Here is a 21791-nt window from a genome sequence, read left to right as displayed (position 1 = left end):
AATGGCTGGGAAAGAATTTCCCTTGTGCAGGTCATACATACAAAGAAAGTTGTCTGTAGTATGGTGGATAAAATCATGTGTGCTTTGTGACATGATTTACTTGATGTGTTCTTTGGCACCATATATCAAGCCATCATATAAGTTACATAACATCACTTGCATATACAGTAAAACCTTAAAATAAACAGTGGGCATACTTTTGATACAAATGATGCAAATCCATCATCAAATATAGCCACCCTTACTAAAATAGAGCACAGTTTAAATGGTATTTGCTTAAAAATTGCTCATCAGAATTCAACCAAGTTTTTACGGAATTCATTCTGTCAAAAAGAAATTTTTAGTAAGCACAGATGTTGCTGGGCCGCCATCACATTTGGCATTGGTTTATAAAAACAACCCCATACATTAAAATGACTTCTCCACAACTGCTCAGCAGAATCTTTTACCAATAAAAGAAAGCGTCTTGTCATGAAGATTAACTCGTATGATGCTGATTATCTCTATGGCAGGCATAACTTGAAAAAAAATACAAGTTTGGGGATATCACGAACCCTGATACTAACCCATATTTCTTGTTCAACTTTGGCTCTTAGGTCGATGTCAGCTTGAGATGTCTCAGGTCCACTTGGACATTTGGTTTAGTTTTACACATTTTTTTACTTTTTGGATAAAAGCCTTGTCATAATTTAGCAAAATCTTCTTGTAATGAGTACACATGATATTTAGTATGTGTACATGTGTTTATATATAGATGACATGATTATATTCTCAGTGCATTATGGAAGTTATTCAGTTTTTATACATTTTTTAAACGCTTGTTGAATCTGACATTTTAACTTTTTTTAAACAGAAAATTTGTCAACTTGATTGAGCTATGACCACATGAGGTAGATAAATGAAGTTTGGAAGGCATGTTTGTATGTATATGTATTTATCCCGATTCAGATTTTGTGCCAATATTGTAAATTTGAAGATATTTTGTTTCTTCTAATTTTTTAATTTTGGGGAACTGTTTTGATCTACAGTGGAGGCAGACATGCTTTGCAAACACAAACGTTCATGTTGTTTTTACTGTTTTGTAACAAGATATCCAGGATACAGTGTTAAAATTTGTTTGGAATTAGCTGGTTCTATTGTTGATAGAATACAGTGAAATTACATATGTACACAGAAACACACACACAACAAAAATACAAGAATACCAGTTATTTTGCATTCAGTGTTAATTGACATTTAGAAATTATTTTGCATTTCATTGTTGAGCAACATGATGCAGTTTTCTTTGATACTTTGAGTATTTGCTGGTCTTGATTTTGTTTATTTGTTAAAACCTTCGGAAATTTTTAGCTGGTTATATTGGATATAGAATATAATGAAAATTATATACACACATGCAGTGTTAAATGACATTCATTAGTTAGTTTGTGTTGTTGGTGCTGAATGACATGTTATTGTTTTCTTGGATACAACTCATTAAATATTTGCTTGTCCTAGTTTTGTTTAATGTTATACTAGATGGCATTTAAAAAAATCTGCTTCATGACATACTGTTGTGAGCTTGCCTGACTTTAATGCCTGGCATGCTTATGGTGTGGCCATGTGTACATCATACATTGTTCATCGATTAATATTTGTTGCCATTTTAGAGGCCATGTTTTTTCAAATCAAGTTTTAATAAAAATTAGCTTTATATGAATAATATCTTAAGTTTTAAGTGAATGCTTATTAATGAAGTGATCTTAAATCTGATTGGTTGAGCTATTTACCACTCTGGCGGCTCTATTTTCAATTTGAATTTGGTCAAACTTGGAATGTATGCCCATGTCATCAGGATCTTGGATAAGCTTGAAAATGAGTGAGATCTGCTTACATTAATGATGTGATCATGCATCTGATTGACTGTACATGTTACCACTCTGGAGCCCATATTTTTGGTCTAATTTTGATAAAACTTGGATTATTGCCTTATATCAGACCTGCCAGTCCATAACAATTTGGCCACAAGCCTTAAGGAAATGACTCTTAGAATACAGACTGATAGAATTAAAGCAAAAATTATGGAAATATAATTGCCATGGTAAAATCTGGTTACTGGTTTGCCCGTGCTTGATTCAGATCCGGCTTTAATATTAGATTCAGTGGAGTTGGTCAGGGAACCAGACTAACTTTATAGGTGTACCTATGATGCTTTAAACTGCACATTATTTCATGTAAAATGATCGCATGATCAAGCTGTTGCTTTTAGCAGTTTTCTAAAACTGCTAACCAACAGGTTATATATGTTCAAGATGAAAGGGACAATAAGCCTCTTGAAAAGTTGTAATGGTCAGTAAAGAAGGAAATAGAATATCCACATTCTTGGGTAGGGGGGACAGGAAAGGCAATAATTCTTATGTGTATCATCTGTTTTGATTGAGTGTGTCTCATGACTGGAGAGATTACTGCTATCACCTCATGAAATAGAGAATGCTAAGTATTATGTGGAGTTGAGAGGTAGCAAGATGACTTTGAGCTGCATAGAGTTTGGTACTGCAGTTTGTGAAACTACTGGAGGTAATTAAGATCTAAGTACACTTCACAGATTGTTTAATTGAATATAATATTTACCATTGCTGCATCATCCTCAGTCACACTTTTGAACTTTTAAATACATTTTCCAACTTGACAATAGCAGTATATGAGTATATGATATTTTGTTATACCTTTAGGAAGAGTATTGTCTGCCTTACTGAGAATTTCTGAGGGAAAAGTATCGACTGCCTTACTGAGAAGGTCTTATTTGGATTGGCATGTTAGTTATGTCATCAAGCTCTTTGATGGGTTTGATTACGAGCAAGGTCCACAAATGTTAATGAGGTGATCGTGTATCTGATTGGCTGAGCTTGTTACTACTCTCAAGGCCATGTTTCTGATCAGATTTGATACGTATACTTATATTATCAGGATCTTGTGTGAATACAGTTATGAGTGACAACCATAACGAGTTTATCTTGCATTTTATTGTCTGGTCATGTGAACACCCAGAGCAATATTCCTGATAAGATTGTTGCCAGATTTGGTAGGTCAACTTATATTACTGTTCTTTGTGTGGTCTTAATGCCATTTTTAACACATATGTTTTATATATGGTGGAGGAAGAACCCCAGGAAACCTGGGAAGATACACCGACACATGGGAAGCCACCGGCAAGCTTTCTCACATACCCCCAAAGGCCGAGCATGGGGCATGAACTCATGCAGACAAAGGTGAGATGGCAGTGATTGGTAAAGGCAACCACTTTAGATCATTTCCACCATCCAGGGCCCCTGTAAACTTGTATCAAGACTTTAGATAATTTTGATTCAAAGAGTCATTTATACATGGTAATGATGTAATCTTGCATCTGATCAGTTGAGCTTGTGGACCCTCATGAGCCCATGTTTCTTATCAGATTTGACATGTAAGCTTGTATCATCAGTTTAATTATGAGTGAGATACATATATATTAATTCGGTCACGAGTCTAATGAGGGGCCCCGAGTGGCCGAGTGGTCTAAAGCGCTGTCCGTCACGGATCACTGCCATCTCACCTCTGTCTGCGTGGGTTCGAGTCTTGGGCTCGGCAAATGTGGATATGTGAGAAAGCTTGCTGGTAGCTTCTCGTGGGTCGGTGGTTCTTTCCGGGGTTTTCCCGGTTCTTCCTCCACCATTAATACTGGCCGCCATGTATAGCCAATCTTGTGCTGAAAAATGGCATTAAACCCTATGACAACAACAACAACGAGTCTAATGCCTTAAACACCCAGCCATCACAAGATCTTGATAATTTTCAGGCTTTGACTACAGGGTTGGTGTACCGTGGATGTAAGGACAGATCCAGCAATCTATGCTATCTGCACAGATTTACTCCCCATATAATGCCAGATATGTGTATGCACATTAAGTTGGGGCTTTGAACAATTCCTAAGTTATGAACACAATCTTGTCCCTTGGGGCTGGGAAAGATTTAGGGGATGCAGAGGAGTTCAAAAATGCAGATCATGGCATAAGCTGGTTGTTGTATGTATAACTTGGGCTTCCTGTGCTGCAAAATATACAAATAGTCTAGAAAGAACACACTTGCACACACTTACACATAGACATGCACACACACAGACATGCACACACACAGAGACACACACATATTAATAGACCTTCAAACTATTCTGTCCCCACTACAGTTAAAATACATTTATAAATTTATATTCACAAGCTGACATATGTCAGCTAGGCAGGTGAGTGGTATTTCCAGTCATGTCATAGTATGGCATAGGATATATGTATTTGTAAACTACACCATATACACATTTTCAGGAACACCATTCCAGCAGCCTGCACCAGTGCCACCAACACCTGTTTTGCAACCAGCTCCACCTGTTGCACCACCAGCGCCACCTGTTCCAGCTCCGCCCCCAGCCCCTCCTTCTGTCGGAGCTCCTCCACCACCACCTCCTCCCCCAATCCCACCAAGTAATACTGGACCTAGTGGTGTGGGTGGCCTCGCAGCAGCCTTGCAAGCAGCAAAACTTAAGAGAACACAGGTTCCTGTTGAAGTATCCAACAATTTTTCTTTCTTTCTCTGCATCAGCAGGCAGACATGGGTATCTCTTTTTTTTGTAGCACCAGCACTGGCATCAGTATCAACATAAGATCTTGTGTTAAAATTTAGAGTTAAAGCTTTTGAAAGGATTACAAATGTTAGCATGACTAGACGGTAGGTGTCTTATCTTTCTAACAGGATCTAGATTTCAAAATTTTAATAGTAAATATGTTGTTCAGAAACCAAGCTTTTATATACACACACACACACACACACACACACACACACACACATATATATATATATATATATATATATATATATATATATTATTTGAATGAAAGTTATGATTAATAAATGATATACATTGTACATATTTCTTGTTATTTATGTTGCCAAAAAAAAATATCCTTTGAGTTCATTTCTTGCAGTAAGAATTTTAATATATTGTTGTTGCTGACCACATATTTAAGGACCTAATAATTGCTGTATCAAACCAATAGGACCATATCCACTGTCTACAAATAAAACGACAGACAAAAATATCAGTATTCACATGCACTTAAAAACAGGCAAATGCAAATTATTTAAATGAATTTTCAGAATGTAAGGAAATTTAATTGTGCATTTTGTTCAGACACATTAATCTTGCTTTCAAGATAGAACAAGATCCTTTCAAGATAGAACAAGATCTTTTTGCTCTTGTTTGGTATATTCCAGTGCTGTCAAATGGATGTTTTCCAACAGCCCTCTCACATGACTTGTTTAGATGGATAGGTTTTTGTCATACATGTACAGGAATATGTTTTAAATGAATAATCCAGTCTTCAGTTTTTTTATCACTAAATTATTCCTCATCTGATACTAAACTACATAGTGTCAGATGAGGAATACTTTTGTACCAGTTTTTTAAGACTAATCAGGTAAACATAGGCCCAGTTTTAATTATCACAGCTTTGCATCATGTTGATTTTATACAGGTGTACATAGATGGTTTGAAAATTAACTACCTTTAAGTTCAGTTGCATCCACACTGGTACATCTTGCTGTTTGTACATTTTTTCATACAATCCTGCTCTTTTCGGATTGGTTTTTTATTGTATCAAAATTTGTGCATACATATATTCATTAGGATGATAATATTTGAAAACAATATTTATTCATAAGGGATTCTGTATTTTCATAAGCAGTAAATCAGTTTATCTTTACAAATACTTTATACAAAATCAGGAGAGAATATTCTACTTTTTTGAGGGAAGATCCTGTAGATGTTTGTGACAGATAAAAACAAAAATTGAAAGTGAGAAATAAATAAGTTTATTCTTTAAAAATAGACAAATATTAATTAGTTCTGTGTTTCTCTTTAAATTTCATTTCTTTTATTAGTATCAGTAGGGCCACAATCATCAGTGAGATGTCTTTAAATCATATTTCACCAATGCATTCAATAGGTTGATGAATGTCATTTGATGTGGTTAATTTGTCCTGCCATGCTTCTTCACAGCATGTGATTGATTTTTAATTTGTAATAATCATCAGCATAACAAATTATTTAAAATGAAATTTGTGAATAAAAGATGTTCATTCCTTACCTATTCTGGTTATTAAAATGAAAGGTTTTCATATAATTTGCAACTGAAAGTTCATTGGGCTTATTTATTTACATTTTCAATACCTATATACACACCTTTGCTTTCTCCTCGACATAAAACCTCCATTTTCACTACTGAAATTTCAGCTATGCTGAAATCTTAGAACTACATTGAAACCTCTGTTAAATTTTTTTTAAATCATCATTTCTAATTCCCTTTCCACACAGAAAGCATTGCAAAACCTTAAATTTGACAAGTCATTAATATCCTAGATGCAACAGAATTATGACTTTGCTTTTAAAACCTTGAACAGCATTGAATTGTCTACTTTTAACTGCCTAGTTGCTTTCATGTAAATCTCATTTTTTTGTAAAAGGTATAAAAGGACCATTTCCTGTCTACAAAGAAAACTACAGAGAAGAATATCAATAGCCATATACATTTGAAAACAAACAATATTTTAAAGTTATTTTTATACTTTTTTTTATTTTTATACTCATTTTGTATTTTTGAGTTATTTTATACTTATTTTATATTTTTTGAGTTATTTTTATACTTGTTTATATTTTCAAGTTTTTTATATATACTTATTTTGTATTTTCAAATTATCTTTTTAATTGTTTTATATTTTTGAGCTATGTGTATACTTTTTTATATTTTCAGGTTATTTATATACTTTTTTATATTTTCAAGTTATTTTTATACTATTTTATATTTTCAAGTTTTATACTTATTTTATATTTTCTGGTTATTTTTATACTTATTTTATATTTTGGAGTTACTTTTATACTTTGTTTATCTTTTCAAGTTTTATACTTAATTTATATTTTCTAGTTATTTTTATACTTATTTTATATTTTAGGGTTATTTTTACACTTTTTGCATTAAGGGTAATGAAAGGCCTGAATGTCAATATGACGATTATACTATGTACAGAGTATAAAATGCTTCACCTTGCTGCTACGCTTCATGAAGTTGAAGCTGGAGATGAAATTTCATTCTTCATTTTGGTATATGAATTCAGTCTCATTTAGAAACAGCAAAAATCAATCAGTGATATTCTTAGTCACAAAATTATCACCATGGCTAATGTAACCCCAAATATAATATTTTATCATTTCCGATTCAGGTAGTCTGCTTCATTTCTTTAGAGTCAATTCAGTGAAATAAGAGCCTCTTGTTGTGGCCCTATGTTTCCATGTAAAGTTGGTTTGAAAGATCGAGACATGGTTGCGGATGAAATGAGAAAAAAAATTGTATCTTCAGTTCTTTTATTGCAGCAGAAATTTAAGTTGAATAAAGTAAGTGACACTCAGATTTCTCAAGATGATGAAGATTATAAGTGTAAAACATGATCAGTAGAAGCAATGGTACAATGATTTCACATACAAAGTAAAGCAATATATATGCATTATTATAGGGATATAACAAACTATAGATAGGACAAAATAACTCTAGTGGTACTATGAATTTTGTTATAAACGTTTTATTATATTATTATTATTATTATTACTATTTGTAGCAAAGAGATAGTAGTCCTACAGGCTCCAAACCCCCACCACCTACAAGTGCAATGGAACGAGTAAGTGGCAATGTTGCTGGTCCAATTGGTGGAGGAGCAAGTTCTGGAGGGATGGACCTGATGGATGAAATGGCCAGAAAGATTGCAATGAGGAGGAAAATAACAGACAAAGAAGATAGTGTAAGTAATTTAATATACATATATAAAAACTTAAGAGCATGAAAGTCAATCTTATTGCTAAATAATCTCAAGATTCTGTAAATAGGGCTCCACTTGACAAAGGTGGCAGAACTTGTAGTAATCATATCTGCCTGTCAGCGGTTTGACTCCTGCTGATAAAATGACTGGGCATCCTGGGATTTCAACCGGATTTGATATGCAGCTCTTTAGCCCCCAGAAGATTCAGATTTCCCGTCTGCTTTGTCATCATTTAGAGGAGTGTGGCCCCTGATGGCCATTCCTACCAAGGATTGTTTGATTTTAACTAAATTTGACATGCATCTCAATGCTAAGAAGTCCTTTAATGATTTGCAGACATGATTTTTCTCCATTTTAAAGCAAAATTCTGCTTTTCTCCCGACTTCAATCAGATATTTCTTGATAGAATATGTTTTTTATATCATCTCCAATCCGGTTTTTTAAAAATGGTCTGTCCAGTCCCATTCCACAATGACCCTTGTAAATTATTTGTTCCATATTTTAGTTAGCACATGACTCTCATAAAGAGTATTCTGATTGGTCAAAGGTTTAAATTCATCCAGTGAATCTTCGTGTAATGGAAACTGATGGCAATGGAAAGAAGAAGCATTCTTGCAAAACATGGCATCCTGAGTTGTTGAGAGAGACCATGACATGAAAAGTTTAGATAAAGGTTTAGAAAACATATGGAAATGGGAATAGCTGGAGCAGAAAGTTGACGGAAATTTAGTTGGTCAGTTTATAAGAAAACTGAACACTAGAGGACTGACATTTTGTATCCTCTACAAGAAAGATCTGAATTACGGTAGTCGCGGTTGGAAGAGTTTGGAAAAGCTCATACAAAAGAAGCTGCACACGGAAAAACTGAAGCTCAGAAGGTATCTGGAAAAAGTGCAGTTAATTACTATAAGAAGAAAGATTTCCTGCATGAGAGAACAGATGTAACCCTCTGTCAGAATATGTGCACTGCATGTTGCCAATACAAGCACCAGCTTGAAAGGAAAAAGGCTCTCATTGAGAAGGAAAAGAAACGATTGCACATTGAGCCAAAAAAAGTCAGTGGTGACAAAAAGGAGGACTTAAGAAATCTTTGCCAAAGCCGCAAAAAGAGCTCGACTGGCATATCATTAGGTTGTCTCCATTGGAGAAAAAGACAAGTGAATGTATGGGATTATTTGTATATAGTTGCTTTACATGGGTGTTTATTTTACAAATTGACAAATAATTGTGACTTCATTATGGTGTGAACACTGACATGCACATGAAATAACTTCAGCATCAATAGTACTGGAGAACAAATTCATAGGAAAATATATATTGTGAAATTGTTGAAGTCAAGTTGAACATATTTGGTAAGTTTATTAGTTTTTCAAATGATTATTTTGGTTTATTTTATCATCATAAGTTGCACCAGCAGCATTTTTTTATGAATGTAAAATGCATTTTTTAACAGGGGCTTCAGCCCCCTGGACACCCCTTGGGACCCCGTTTTGGGAGGACCCCCAAACCCCTCTGAAAAAAATTTCAGCTTTTTTTATGGAAGACCAAAATTATTTCTGGATTTGGATTGCCAGCTTTCCACAACTTCATTTACTGGAGTTATGCTTTGCGCTTTTTGTGTTCAACCCATTACTTATTTGTCAATTTAAAAAGATGTAATTGTAGAACATTTTAGAGATACACATACATAGCTGCCAACTCTCATGATTTTAGTGTGAATTTCACAACTTTCTGCAGTGATTCATGGATTCACGCCGCATGCAAAAAATCACGAATTCCGCAATTCTCAATTATTTTACATTTTCCCATTAAGTGCTAGTCATGATATTGGCAGTTGCCGAAATGGTCCGGTTTTGCTAGTTGTGATATTAGTAGAACTATAGCCAATTCGTACAGTTGGACTGGTAGCAAGCATTTTAGCATATTTTAATCTATATATATATATATATATATATATATATATATATATATATATATATATATATATATATAAGAGTAGTTTTACAAATGCTTTTGAAAGAAACTGGGGCCTAACTCAAATTTTTCAACACATATGTGCGCCAACACTGATTTGAGTTACCGTTCGGCATTGCATCTTGAAAATGTCTTCACCAACAAGGAAAAAGAAATGTAATGCGCAGAAAGTGAAGTTTTGTTTGGAATATACCAAAAATTGGCTGTGCATTCAGCCATCAAATACAGATATACATCATGCATTTGCACAGTGTGCCAAAAATTTTAGCATTGGACATGGTGGCAGGGATGATGTGAAGAAGCACATTGGTAGCTAAAAGCATATAGAGGCTGGGAAACTACATGAAGACAGCTTTTTTGAGTGTTGGAATTTTTTAGATTGAAAGATTAGCCTATGTTGTAATTTGCTCGAGTTTTCTGCACATGCGCTGACACCACTAATTGTTCACCGTTTAACCTTTTATCTTCTGGATAAAAACCATTTCATAATTAAGCTACACTGCAGTTAAAATGTTTTCACCTCCAAGGAAAAAGATTTGTATTCCCAAAAAAGTGAAGTATAGATTGGAGTACGCCTAAATTTGGCCTAGCATTCAGCCATCAAACATTGATGAACATTATGCTTTTCGCACAGTAGTGTGCTGCAAATTTTACAATTGGGAATGTGCACAAGGGCTGGTATTGTTGCTTACAATTTACCTGTCATACAAGTACCATGTAGTAATATTATATAGTACATGTATGACAGATAAATTGTAGACATCGATACTAGCCCTTATGGATATGTGGCAGAACGATGTGAAAAAGCACACTGCTATAGCGCCCCCTGGCCAGCAGATTTCAGTTTTGGAGTACTTTAAGCCATCTACTCAAGTCCTGCATGCTACCAATGCTGAAGCATTGTTTGTGAGCTTTCTTGTTGAACAAGTAACATGCCTTTCTTGGTTAAAGATCAGCAACAGTAACAGTGAAAGATTATTTCCTATTGTGAGGAAAAATAAGACAAACTTTAGTGCCTCCTTAGGTGCTGAAAATTTGTGTATATCAGTAAATTTGGCTGCAAATAAAGTAGTACATGCAATCAGTGTAAATAACATGTTTTAGTTTATTTTGGGATTTTCATATAATGCAGTATTGACCATTGAAATGGATGGAGTTCACTAATTGCATTCAAAATTCACTAATTTTTATCCCACTTTTCACTAATTGCAAGTTGGGAGGGTTGGCAGTGCTGCACATATGTCTGATTTAAAGGTTATAACCATAATTTTTATGCCCCAAAATGTGCAAGGAACATAGTGTTACCCTCTTGTATTTCCTTCCAACTAGCCATCAACCTTCTTAACATAGTCCTGCCATGGAACTTTAGGTAAATGTTGCATGTGGGACAGTTTTTCATGCCATGTTTAGTGCAGGATCATAGATCTTTTCAAACCAAACAGAATCATACAGCTTATAAACTTGTATGCATTAGAAACCAGACAGAATCGTTCAGCTTTTAAACTTGTATGCTTTAGAAACCAAACAGAATCAATCAGCTTTTAAACTTATATGCTTTAGAAACCGAACAGAATCATACAGCTTATAAACTTGTATCCTTTGGAAATCAAACAGAATCAATCAGCTTTTAAACTTGTATGCTTTAGAAACTGAACAGAATCATACAGCTTATAAACTTGTATGCTTTAGAAACCAAACAGAATCAATCAGCTTTTAAACTTGTATGCTTTAGAAACCAAACAGAATCATACAGCTTATAAACTTGTATGCTTTAGAAACCAAACAGAATCATACAGCTTATAAACTTGTATGATATAGAAACCAAACAGAATCATACAGCATATAAACTTGTATGCTTTAGAAACCAAGCAGAATCGTACAGCTTATAAACTTGTATGATATAGAAACCAAACAGAATCATACAGCTTATAAACTTACATGCTTTAGAAAGCAAGCAGAATCATACAGCCTATAAACGTATATGCTTTAGAAACCAAACAGAATCATACAGCCAATAAACTTTTATGCTTTAGAAACCAAACAGAATCATACAGCCTATAAACTTGTATGGTATAGAAACCAAATTTGTCTTTACCATAATCGTAAAAGTTCTTGCTGCATCATGTACTTTGTAACAGTACTGTAAATTGTAATTTTCGATGTATATTATCTAGTAGCTTGTTGATTGAAGTGTTCAGAATTTTGTTTCTTAGAAATTTTAAATTTTGAGCTTGATAGTGCTATATTTGAATTATCTTCACTAGCCATGGTTCCGATGTGTTAACCTATCAGCACCTTGGAGGATTGATTAGATATTTGAGTGCTTCAGATGTGTGAGTTTCATTAGATGTGACACCAACCAACCACATCATGTCAAAATCAAGTTGTTCAAATTTGAACACAGTTCCTATATGATCAAGACAAGGGGAGTGCACAACTGTAATGGACTCATAAATAATCAATTTTCCACTTTTGACCTGTGTTTGTACAAATACATCCTTTCCTTCAAATACACCTGTAATAACTTCTGTTTGGTACTTAGTCATACTTTTAATGTTAAACTTAGTATCCTTTTGAAGTCAGCTATTTCCACCATTTTCAGCCAATGTATAATGCACCGCTGTTACATGTTGTTGGTTAGCTAGCATTGCAGTCTAAGGGAGGCAGCTCATGAAATCCAGTAGATGTCGCTAGGACAAAACACTTGAATATCTGATCAGTCTGCCAAGGTGTAGATAGGTTAACATATCAAAACCTTGGCCTGCGAAGATGTATTTGAATATATTTATGAAGACAGTAAGTCATTAAGGGAATTCAGCAACAAATCTATTTTAAAATAGTATTTTACAAATTCCTTATGGACATGTTCAGGACATCATAAAACTTAAGATGCCATTGTGACTGATTCATCAAACTTTTTTTTTTAAAATGGGTTTCTCACTTCGATCAAGATACGCAAATGTACTATTTACAGTAGAACATGGTTACTTTTGATGAACTTTGTTGCCACAAATTTATGATTAGTACAAAGTGACTAATCATATGGATACAGTGGGACCCCGCTATAACACGGTAGTTGGGAGCCATAGAATCCGACCGTGTTTTGAACCGAACCGTGTTATATGCAACCAACTCAGTTAGCTGAAAAAAATGTACCCCCCACCAAAAAAAAATAAAAAAAAGGGGGCGGGGGTAATACGTGCTTTGTCGGCACAGTTGCTATCTTGAATCAATGCATATTAAATGAGAAATACACCTGTAGTGAAAAGAGAGAAGACATCATACTTTATTTAGTGAACCATGAATTGGTTCATATACGTGAATACTGCTTATATATAAATGTCTAATGTATCAACGCAGTGTACTCACCTGCGAATTTCATCATATACATTGAATCCACAATACAAGTGATTCCATCAAAAATATGCATACACAGCTTTAAAATATTCATTAATTTTGTAACAGGTGGTCATATTGGTCTGAATTCAGTGGAAAAAAACATAGCACAATCACGTAACGAATGACGAAGCACATTTACTTTGAAGTACGTTCGAAGTTGGTAAAAGTTAGTTTGCAATTTAAGCCGCCGTTGGCATAAACTTTTTCCCTACAAAAGGAAACTTTCACAGCACAGTTAAAGTGTTCCAGTCACGTTTGGAAAATGCAAAAATCCATCAGATTCCATCACTTTTATTTAAGTTTGGTACTGACTTCTTTTGAAGAAAACTTCTTGGCTGTTATTGAAAGACTGTAGTCAGCTTTCTTTGATGAAGGCTGCACGCGCTTTTGAAGTGGCTGCTAAAGAACAGCTTTGGAGAACCAAACGAATGCTCATTTCTTATTGTGGCGGCAACATCAAATAATTGTATTGTATGATTGAGATGGGGATTTTTTCCATTTGCTGAGTACGTTTTCATAACAGTCGGTGCTTCAAAGGTAATCTGTTTCCCTTGAAATTTCAGCAAACTGTTTTATCTGGATACATTTTTAAAAGGAATTGGCCGTCATTTAGACTATTCTAGTTACTGTCCCTCCATGCCTACTGAATAAACCAATAAGAATTTTTTATTTTTTTTTTTACATTTGTGGTAACAGCATTATGCTGCCTTCTACGCATGCGTCTGAAAGTTAAGAAAGGGTCAACGGAAGATAGAGACGCAGGTGTTCTGACGATATTGATTATTACAGAAAACGTGAGTGTTCTGAAGGATTTAATTCTGAGTGAAAAGAAGATGAATTTTACTTACCATCCACACACAAATGCGTCTTTGTAAATATATTAATTACTAGCGAGCAGCCGAAAATCTGATGAAAGACAGATTACGAGAGAATGCCTCGTCCAGTTTATCTCCGTTACCAGAAATGTCAGCAACAAAAAAGTGGATATTTCACAACATGCAGAACTCGTGCTACATGTCAGGATAAGCGGATTATGATATAACAATGCACTGTTTAGATGGTTTGTCAGTATAGACAAAGAATTTATTTATGTAACAATAGATAAATTTCAGTGCATTTTATATCCAGTTTGCGGCTTCCTTTCATGGGGCCTCTGAATTTCTGCACTCCAAACCAATGGTTGTATATAAAAGTTTAAACAGCCAACAATGTTGCCAATAAATAAAAAAAGCCACATGGTATGTTGTGCAGCCAATAAGGAAAAACAATCCAAGTTTGCGACATTGGCGAAGACCTACGCAATCCCAGAATAAACGTTTTATGCGTTTTTTCTTCTTACTTTTAAGAAGAAAGAAAAAGTACTTTTTTGTGTACGAGAAAAATACATATAAAATTTCAGGAGCCAAGCCACGATCGTCTTGCATTTTTTATTCATACGCGATCTCTATCCCAAAATGATAAACAACTTTTTACGGTATTTTTTGCGTACTTTTTAAGATTTTTTTTTTTGCACAAGAAAAATACATGTATATAAAATTTCGGGAGCCAGGCCACAACCGCGTTATAGCGGGGTCCCACTGTACTTCATAATATGTATTTGACAAAGCAATATACATGCATGATAATTGCAATATGATGAATTGTGGATATAACAAAGTATTCTTTTTTATGATTTTCTGAAATCTGATTGGTCAGGCCCCATTTAATTTTTTAGGGTTATATATGAACTTTAAATTTTTTTTTAACTTTGTGCCCACTATTCTTTTTGGACCATTCACAGAGACTCATAGGTAAAATGAATTGCAAGCTAACATCAGGGTTTCCACACTTTTGAGAAATATGGGAAAAAGTCAGCAGATAGAATTGGTTTATTCCCAACTGTGAAAAATACTTAATTTTGCATATGTTGATCCAAGTCAGGGGAACAACTAGGAATTTTCAGCTGCCACTTGATCACAGAAAGAATATGTAATGGAGTCATAATTGAACTGTCATGAGCTGAATTTATAAAGTTCTTACCAGAATTTCCAAGTTTGCAAAACTCTTCAGTCACTTGAGGTACAGTTGCTGTAATTATCTTTTGGGTGCTTACCTTAAACATATTTTTGTATAGTCAGAGTATTCAGGTGATTGAATTTATCAAGTAGGCTGGTTACTCCTTAGTCAGTTCCATATCAGTTTCTTTTGTTAAACAGAAGGCCTGAAGACCAGTCTAGTGTCAGACTGTGTGAACGTGTCTGCAATCTTGGTACATTTAAGAGAAAAATAACAAGGCTTATCTTCCATAGTTCCCCTTTGGATATGTAAGTTAATTAAAATGTTTTATGATAAATCTTTGTTTATTATTTAGTTGTTTGCTTTAGGACAACACTAATTAGCATCATTGTTGATAGTAATCTTCACAACCACTCCAAACCCCAACTTGACTTCATGTTGAATTTTACTATCAGATCATGGTAACTGTGTAAAAAAATCTGCAAATTGCTTGAGCAATTTGTAATGCAAAATTCTGCTCTGGGGAGTTCTTGTCAGTAGCTGCATTAAATATACTGTTCATAGATTATATTGAAAGTAGATATTAGGACACTAACCAGACATAAATGATATTAAAATGTTCTGAAAAAATAGGTCCTTTGTTTCATGCAAAAGTACGTAATTTCTAAGGGAATTTTGTTTCATTTTAAAACAACCATTTCATAAAAAAATACTTCTTTGTGACAGTAAATGTAGTTAAGCAGAGTAAAGATAACATATTTATTCTGTAAATTGAAATGTATGCAGATTTATATGAATTCCAGTTGTTATGCTTGTTTCATTGGTACATCATGTGGTTTAGTAGATGGTCATAGGTATAATTATATGTAATGGGAGAGCTGGAGAATAGAAACAAGGAGAGAGAGAAAGTGGGGAGGGATGGGGGAGGGAGAGAAATGGGAAGCACAAACCCTGATATTTTACTTTCTTCACAGGTTACATGTTAACATGTGGTCCTTCATTTTAACAGTTAAAAAATTCATGCAGTATAATAGGTGAACTTTGTCTCATGTTTTGACAAGTCACATTTTTACTTCAGCACTTCTGCCTTTTACAAGCATTTATCTTTTGATAGACATTTTCAAATTTAGTTTCACATTTACAGGCAGGATCTGATTCCCCACTACCTGCTGCTCCAGTTACACAACAACAACAACCACCACTGCTGCCACAGCCACAGGCCCTGAGCACACAGCCACCAACAGGACGGACCAATGGAAAGCTAGGAATAAATGGCTCGGCTTCACCCAGCTTAAGTAGAAGGTGGGTACATTGATATAAACTTGGACAAAGGAAGCATAAGATATTATTACTTAATAGCATTCTGTTACCAAACACTGAGGTACAACCAGTTATATAGATATATACCGGTGTAATAGATCTGGTTTTCTCCACTTTTTGCATCACCTCGCGCTAAGAGCCATTGGATATATTGTCACTACTGCATTTCAGACTTAACGGAACTTCGACACTACATTGTGTGTACATTTGCATGGGTGAGTTTGTTGTTTTTCGTACAACAGGAGTGATGTACTTAATAGTGTTTTGTAAGTTCCAGATATTTCTCTGAATTTCCATAATGCAGACAACAGTATTTACCTTTTATGTATGTGTAGACCTTGACTTAAATGAACTTTTCCATTAACCAGCAAGCTCCTCTTTTACATTGAAAACCTCATTTTGTTTTGAAACATGAAGAATATGACATTATTAGGGACTGCTGATGACAGTCAAGTTAGAAATTATAAATTAATGAAAGAAATGAGTAAGTTTTGTACATTTTTTACATCCTTTGGTGTATAAAATTGGGGGTGGGGGTTTACAATCTTCCTGGGGTAAAGGTGGAAACTATAGGCTTATCAGACACATTTAATGTAAAGAGATCATAACATTCAGCTATTTTACTTATCATGATCAGAATTCCATGGCCATCTACATAAATTTAGTAAATATATTTTGACATTCCCCTAATCTGTTATGTATTTGTTTCTAGAAAAAAATTAAACTTCAGATTAATGGATATGTGACTTTATAAACCTGCTGTTGGCATTTGGGAAAATGGGAGGAGAATGGAGCAATGAGAATTGCTCAATAACTGTCATAATACAATAATAACTGATGCTTAAAGAAATAGTCCTTATCACTGTATAGTCGAAGCAAAGACTATTTTCTAATCAAAGTCTAAGTCTTTGCATGGTTTGAATTTCCACCATCCATCCATAAATGCTGATATTGAATTCTTTATTTCATATACCCTGTTACGTATATTTGATTTAATTATCTGGTTTAATATATATTTATTTCAATTTAATTGTTTGTCAGTTTTAATTTTTTTTATATTTTTCATTACATGCTATTGTAATGTAAATTTATTCACTGGAGATGATACTTTTTCCCAAAAATAGTTTGACCATGACTGTTTGTTTTATAAACACCAGTTGTTGATCTAGGATATGACTTTGATTCAAAATTAGTAACAACCACATAAATAAGTTCTGTTTTTATTTTAAAATGATTAGTTGTGGTCGATGGTCATGATGAGACTACATGTTTAAGATGTAAACAAGTTTTGTATGTTTTATTTCTTAGAGTAAAATGATTGGTTTTTGTCAGGGCCACACTGGGTGTACATGATCTTTAACAAGTACTTAATTTTGACATGGTTCTGGAACATGATCATGTGACCCCCTTTTTGCATTTTGGAATACAATATAACCTTTGTTTTGGAGAGATGTTCTCAGTAGAAGCTGGGCTTTTTTCTTTACACTGGAAGTTATATGTTGTCCTGTTTGGAATTATTTCAAATTACTTGGAGTTGGATTCAAAAGGATTTTTTTTTTTTCCTGGAAAATATGTGTGCTCATGTAATTTGTTGAACAAGGACAGCCCTTGTACAAATTTTTTTGGATTTCCAAAACCAGTGATAATTCTTGTTTCTACAAGGAACTGTAGACTTCAACACGTCAGGTTACAGCATACATCATCATCTTCCATCTTGGATTCTTCGTCAGGACTCGAACTTTGAATCATTAGAACATTTTGTTATTAGGACTACTAAATTTTATCCATGGATTATTCTTGGGTTATTTTTGGATTTGACTCTATAAAACCGTAAGTTCATATTTTTTCATTTTTACAGAATTTTTCCAGAGAAACAAATTATTGTATTTTTTTTGAAGCTTGTTGTTTTCACTCATTCTCATGTTACTGTTTATTCGAGCCTAAAAACGTAACATAAGAACCCTTAAAGCAGATGTTGTAAACATTGGGAAAATACTCGGTGTTCATTTTTGTTAATGAGTATCTGTTTTCGTGGTTTTGCCAAAAAGTAATATTTTATTGGTACTTATATTCATCCGTTCAGGAAGTGGTTCTCTTGTTTCTATATAAGCATCATTATTCATTTGGTCTCAAAATTTGTGGGAGCCATGGTAGCTAAGTTTGTATGTTTCAACCCAAGGCTGGCAGATTCGATACTTGTCCAAGTCAGCTGCTTTGGTGTTTTCTTGGGAAAGGCACTTAACTCCCATTTCCTTGGTATGATATAGCAAATAATGTGCTATAAGTGTTGTATAAACCGTCAAACCAAACCTTACAATTTTTATGGTTTTTTAGTAACTATAGAATCCACAAAAATTGGTACCACATGAAAAATATTGAATCAACAAAACTTAGTCAAATAGAAATATAAAATACATATTGAGAGTGGAAAATACTATAAATTCACTATCACATGACAGGTGCACATTTTGATGGATTTCATGGTTACTATAAACCACATTGAAAGACTCAATGCATAATAATCCATCTGTGAAAACAATACAACCCTCTTCCCCAATTCACAGATTTAAAGACCCAATGGATAATGATCCATCTGTGAAAACAATACAACCCGCTTCCCCAATTCACAGATTTAAAGACCCAAGAAATAATAAACCATCTGTGAAAACAATATAACCCCTTTCCCCAATTTACTGATTTAAAGACCCAGTGAATAATGATCCAACTGTGGAAACAATACAACCCGCTTCCCCAATTCACAACTCTAAATAGCTATGAAAACGTAATTTTTGTCCAAAACCATGAAAACTACTGCCCACAAAAGGAATGACTCTGAAGTAGAATATGACAATAGAATCATAATACTACAAGCATATAATTCTGTAAAACTAAAATATCTGCACAGTATGCCAGACCAAAAAATGAAATGAGCAGTCTTCTATGCTCAGAGGTCAAACACACTATCTGTTTAAGTTGTGCAGGAGTAAAATCGAACCTAAGAAAATTTTTATGCTGAGACTGGTTATCATGTATAGTGAGATTAATACCATATGATTTGTTTAATCAAACAATTATGTGTAACCATTTATTTGTCAGTGTAAGAAAATTTAATGTTCTCAAAATTTGTTTATGCAGTAAAACAATTAATGGTAGAATGAAATTTTTTAACAAATTATTTCAAAATGTTTGTAAGCTGGTTATTCTGTCGTTGTCTTTCTTGGTTGCCAAAATATTTTTTATTTAGTGTATGACAATTGTGGGAGAGATATATGTATTTATCCCACTTTTAACTTCAGTGCTAGTAGTAAAGTGTTCAAAGAGATGCCAGGGTAAGTCAAAATGCAATGAGTTTTTCTTACATCTTTTATCTGTTTCTTGGTAGAGACATCACTTAACTGCTTTTTCTGTCATCCACTCTTGTCCTGAATGGGGAGCAAATTTCTTATTCTACCTTGGCTTGGAAGCATGTTGCAATATTGTTAGGATTTAGGTCTTTGCCTTTAATACATTGAATGACCTTTTCTCATAATAGATGTCAGTGTCTATAACAAACATGCAACTCATACATATAGAGAACAAGAATGCAAACCTTCCTGCTTGTAATAAATCCTCCTTTTTTGACCAGATTGAAAAAGCAATTCCAACTTTTGGATAGAAAATGCCCATTAATCCACCCAGCAGTCAATCCATCCATTTTGTAAGTGTATCTGTCTGTCAAGTTTCATCACTTCAGTTGAAGTTAGTACTATATCCTGATTTCTCAGATGCTTTTGTCTGTGATGTCATGGTATGTTTATGCTTCAGTCAGAACTAGGCTACTGTGACCTATATTTTATGCGTCACTTACCTGCATTAACCTTTATGTTTAACTCACCTAAGGCTCAGTTGACTGCAGAATTAAGTCACATGGCATATAGATGCATCGTGAATATTACAACCTTCCATTGAAACTAGGTCAGTATGACCTGTAATTCACACATTACCAAACAGTGTTAACCTTTTGTGTCTGGCTTATATTGTTGGACAGTATTGCTTGCAGAGTATTGCAGGGGAATATTGGCACCCATCTAAAACCATTGGACTGGAACAAATGATGTGAAGAACTCTGCTCATGCACACAATAGTAGTGACAGGTTGTGGAGTTGAACTTGGTAGGACATGTTACCTGTGTATAGGTTTCACCCTGTTCAGTAATTAAGTGTAGTATATTATGCTGTCAGGGGTAGGGGTCCAATTTCTTGGTGTTGATGATGTTTATTTGCAGAATGGTGTGGGCTTTAACTATATTCTGGAGCTGGGGCATGATTTTTTTCTTTTTTTTTTATAGTTCTACTGGCCATAGACCAGAAGAGCTTGTAGGATGGTGTATTGTCCTTTGTTATAATTCATTCATTGGCTTAAGTTTGTTGCCTCTTCTTATAAAAAAAAAAACTGCTTGGAGGATTGCCATGAAACTACACACACATTTATCATGCCTTGAAAAATTATTGACATTGAAGGGTTGCCTTCAAAATTCCTTGAAATTGTTGGAAAGCTCAGTGAATTTTCAAAAGCAGTTTATATCAGGGAATCCAAAATATTAAAACTGAATAAAAACTTTTGAAATACTTGTTTGCAAGTAGAGTGTCACTCATTTCAAGGGACACTTATACGTTTTTAGTTATACTGACTTCATCAAACTTAGCACATGGATAAATCTTAACATTGTGTGAGACAAATCAAAAGCTTTTTTTTTAGTGATATCAGGTTCAAGGCCACTGACCATGACAATGTATTAGGTTTTACACTTACAATTGTCTTGTGAACATGTTAGCTCACCCATGTAGGAAAATATTTTTATTTTCAGAATTAGTATATTGTACTTTCTCAAGAATATCAAAGATGGTTTAAATACTCAGCTGTTATTAGAAGAAACAGTCTTCTCTTGAACTCCTGTAAATTCTTTTTGGCCAATAAAGCACAAGGCCTTTCAAGGGACTCTTGTTTTTCTCCAGATAATTGAATTATATGACACCATTTAATCCAGATACTTGATAATTAAACTATGTCACTCACCTGGACAGCTTATGCTGTTATAGTTTCACAGTGAAATATGACCATATGTATTATAAAGAGGTGTTTGTAGTACAATTTTGTTTTAAGATGATGTTTCAGGGCTAAATAAAGAAGCAGAAGTATTTGATTTCTGTTGTGGCATATGGTGATCCTCTGTATAGTTAGAACCTGCTATG

The 21791-nt window shown here is 34.2% G+C and overlaps 1 protein-coding gene across 8 annotated transcripts in view; it reads left to right on the top strand.

Annotated features, from left to right (window-relative positions):
* The window catches only part of LOC149805577 (vasodilator-stimulated phosphoprotein-like), a 119177-nt gene that overhangs the window by 59903 nt on the left and 37483 nt on the right, over positions 1–21791 (top strand). For 6 of the 8 annotated variants that reach the window (XM_089950212.1, XM_089950209.1, XM_089950211.1 and 3 more), the window contains 4 exons: positions 4335–4573; positions 7675–7854; positions 16385–16542; positions 19857–19889. In XM_089950212.1, coding sequence (XP_089806338.1) covers positions 4335–4573; positions 7675–7854; positions 16385–16542; positions 19857–19889 — 610 coding nt within the window. The remainder of the gene's footprint in view (positions 1–4334; positions 4574–7674; positions 7855–16384; positions 16543–19856; positions 19890–21791) is intronic. The other 2 variants (XM_089950207.1, XM_089950213.1) reach the window with 2 other exon arrangements.

Source organism: Sinohyriopsis cumingii, chromosome 2 (assembly GCF_028554795.1).
Source record: "Sinohyriopsis cumingii isolate HCF-2022 chromosome 2, ASM2855479v2, whole genome shotgun sequence".
Classification (NCBI taxonomy): Eukaryota; Metazoa; Mollusca; class Bivalvia; order Unionida; family Unionidae; genus Sinohyriopsis; species Sinohyriopsis cumingii.
Note: the sequence above shows the minus strand (reverse complement) of the source record. Positions and strands in the feature narration are given on the sequence as shown.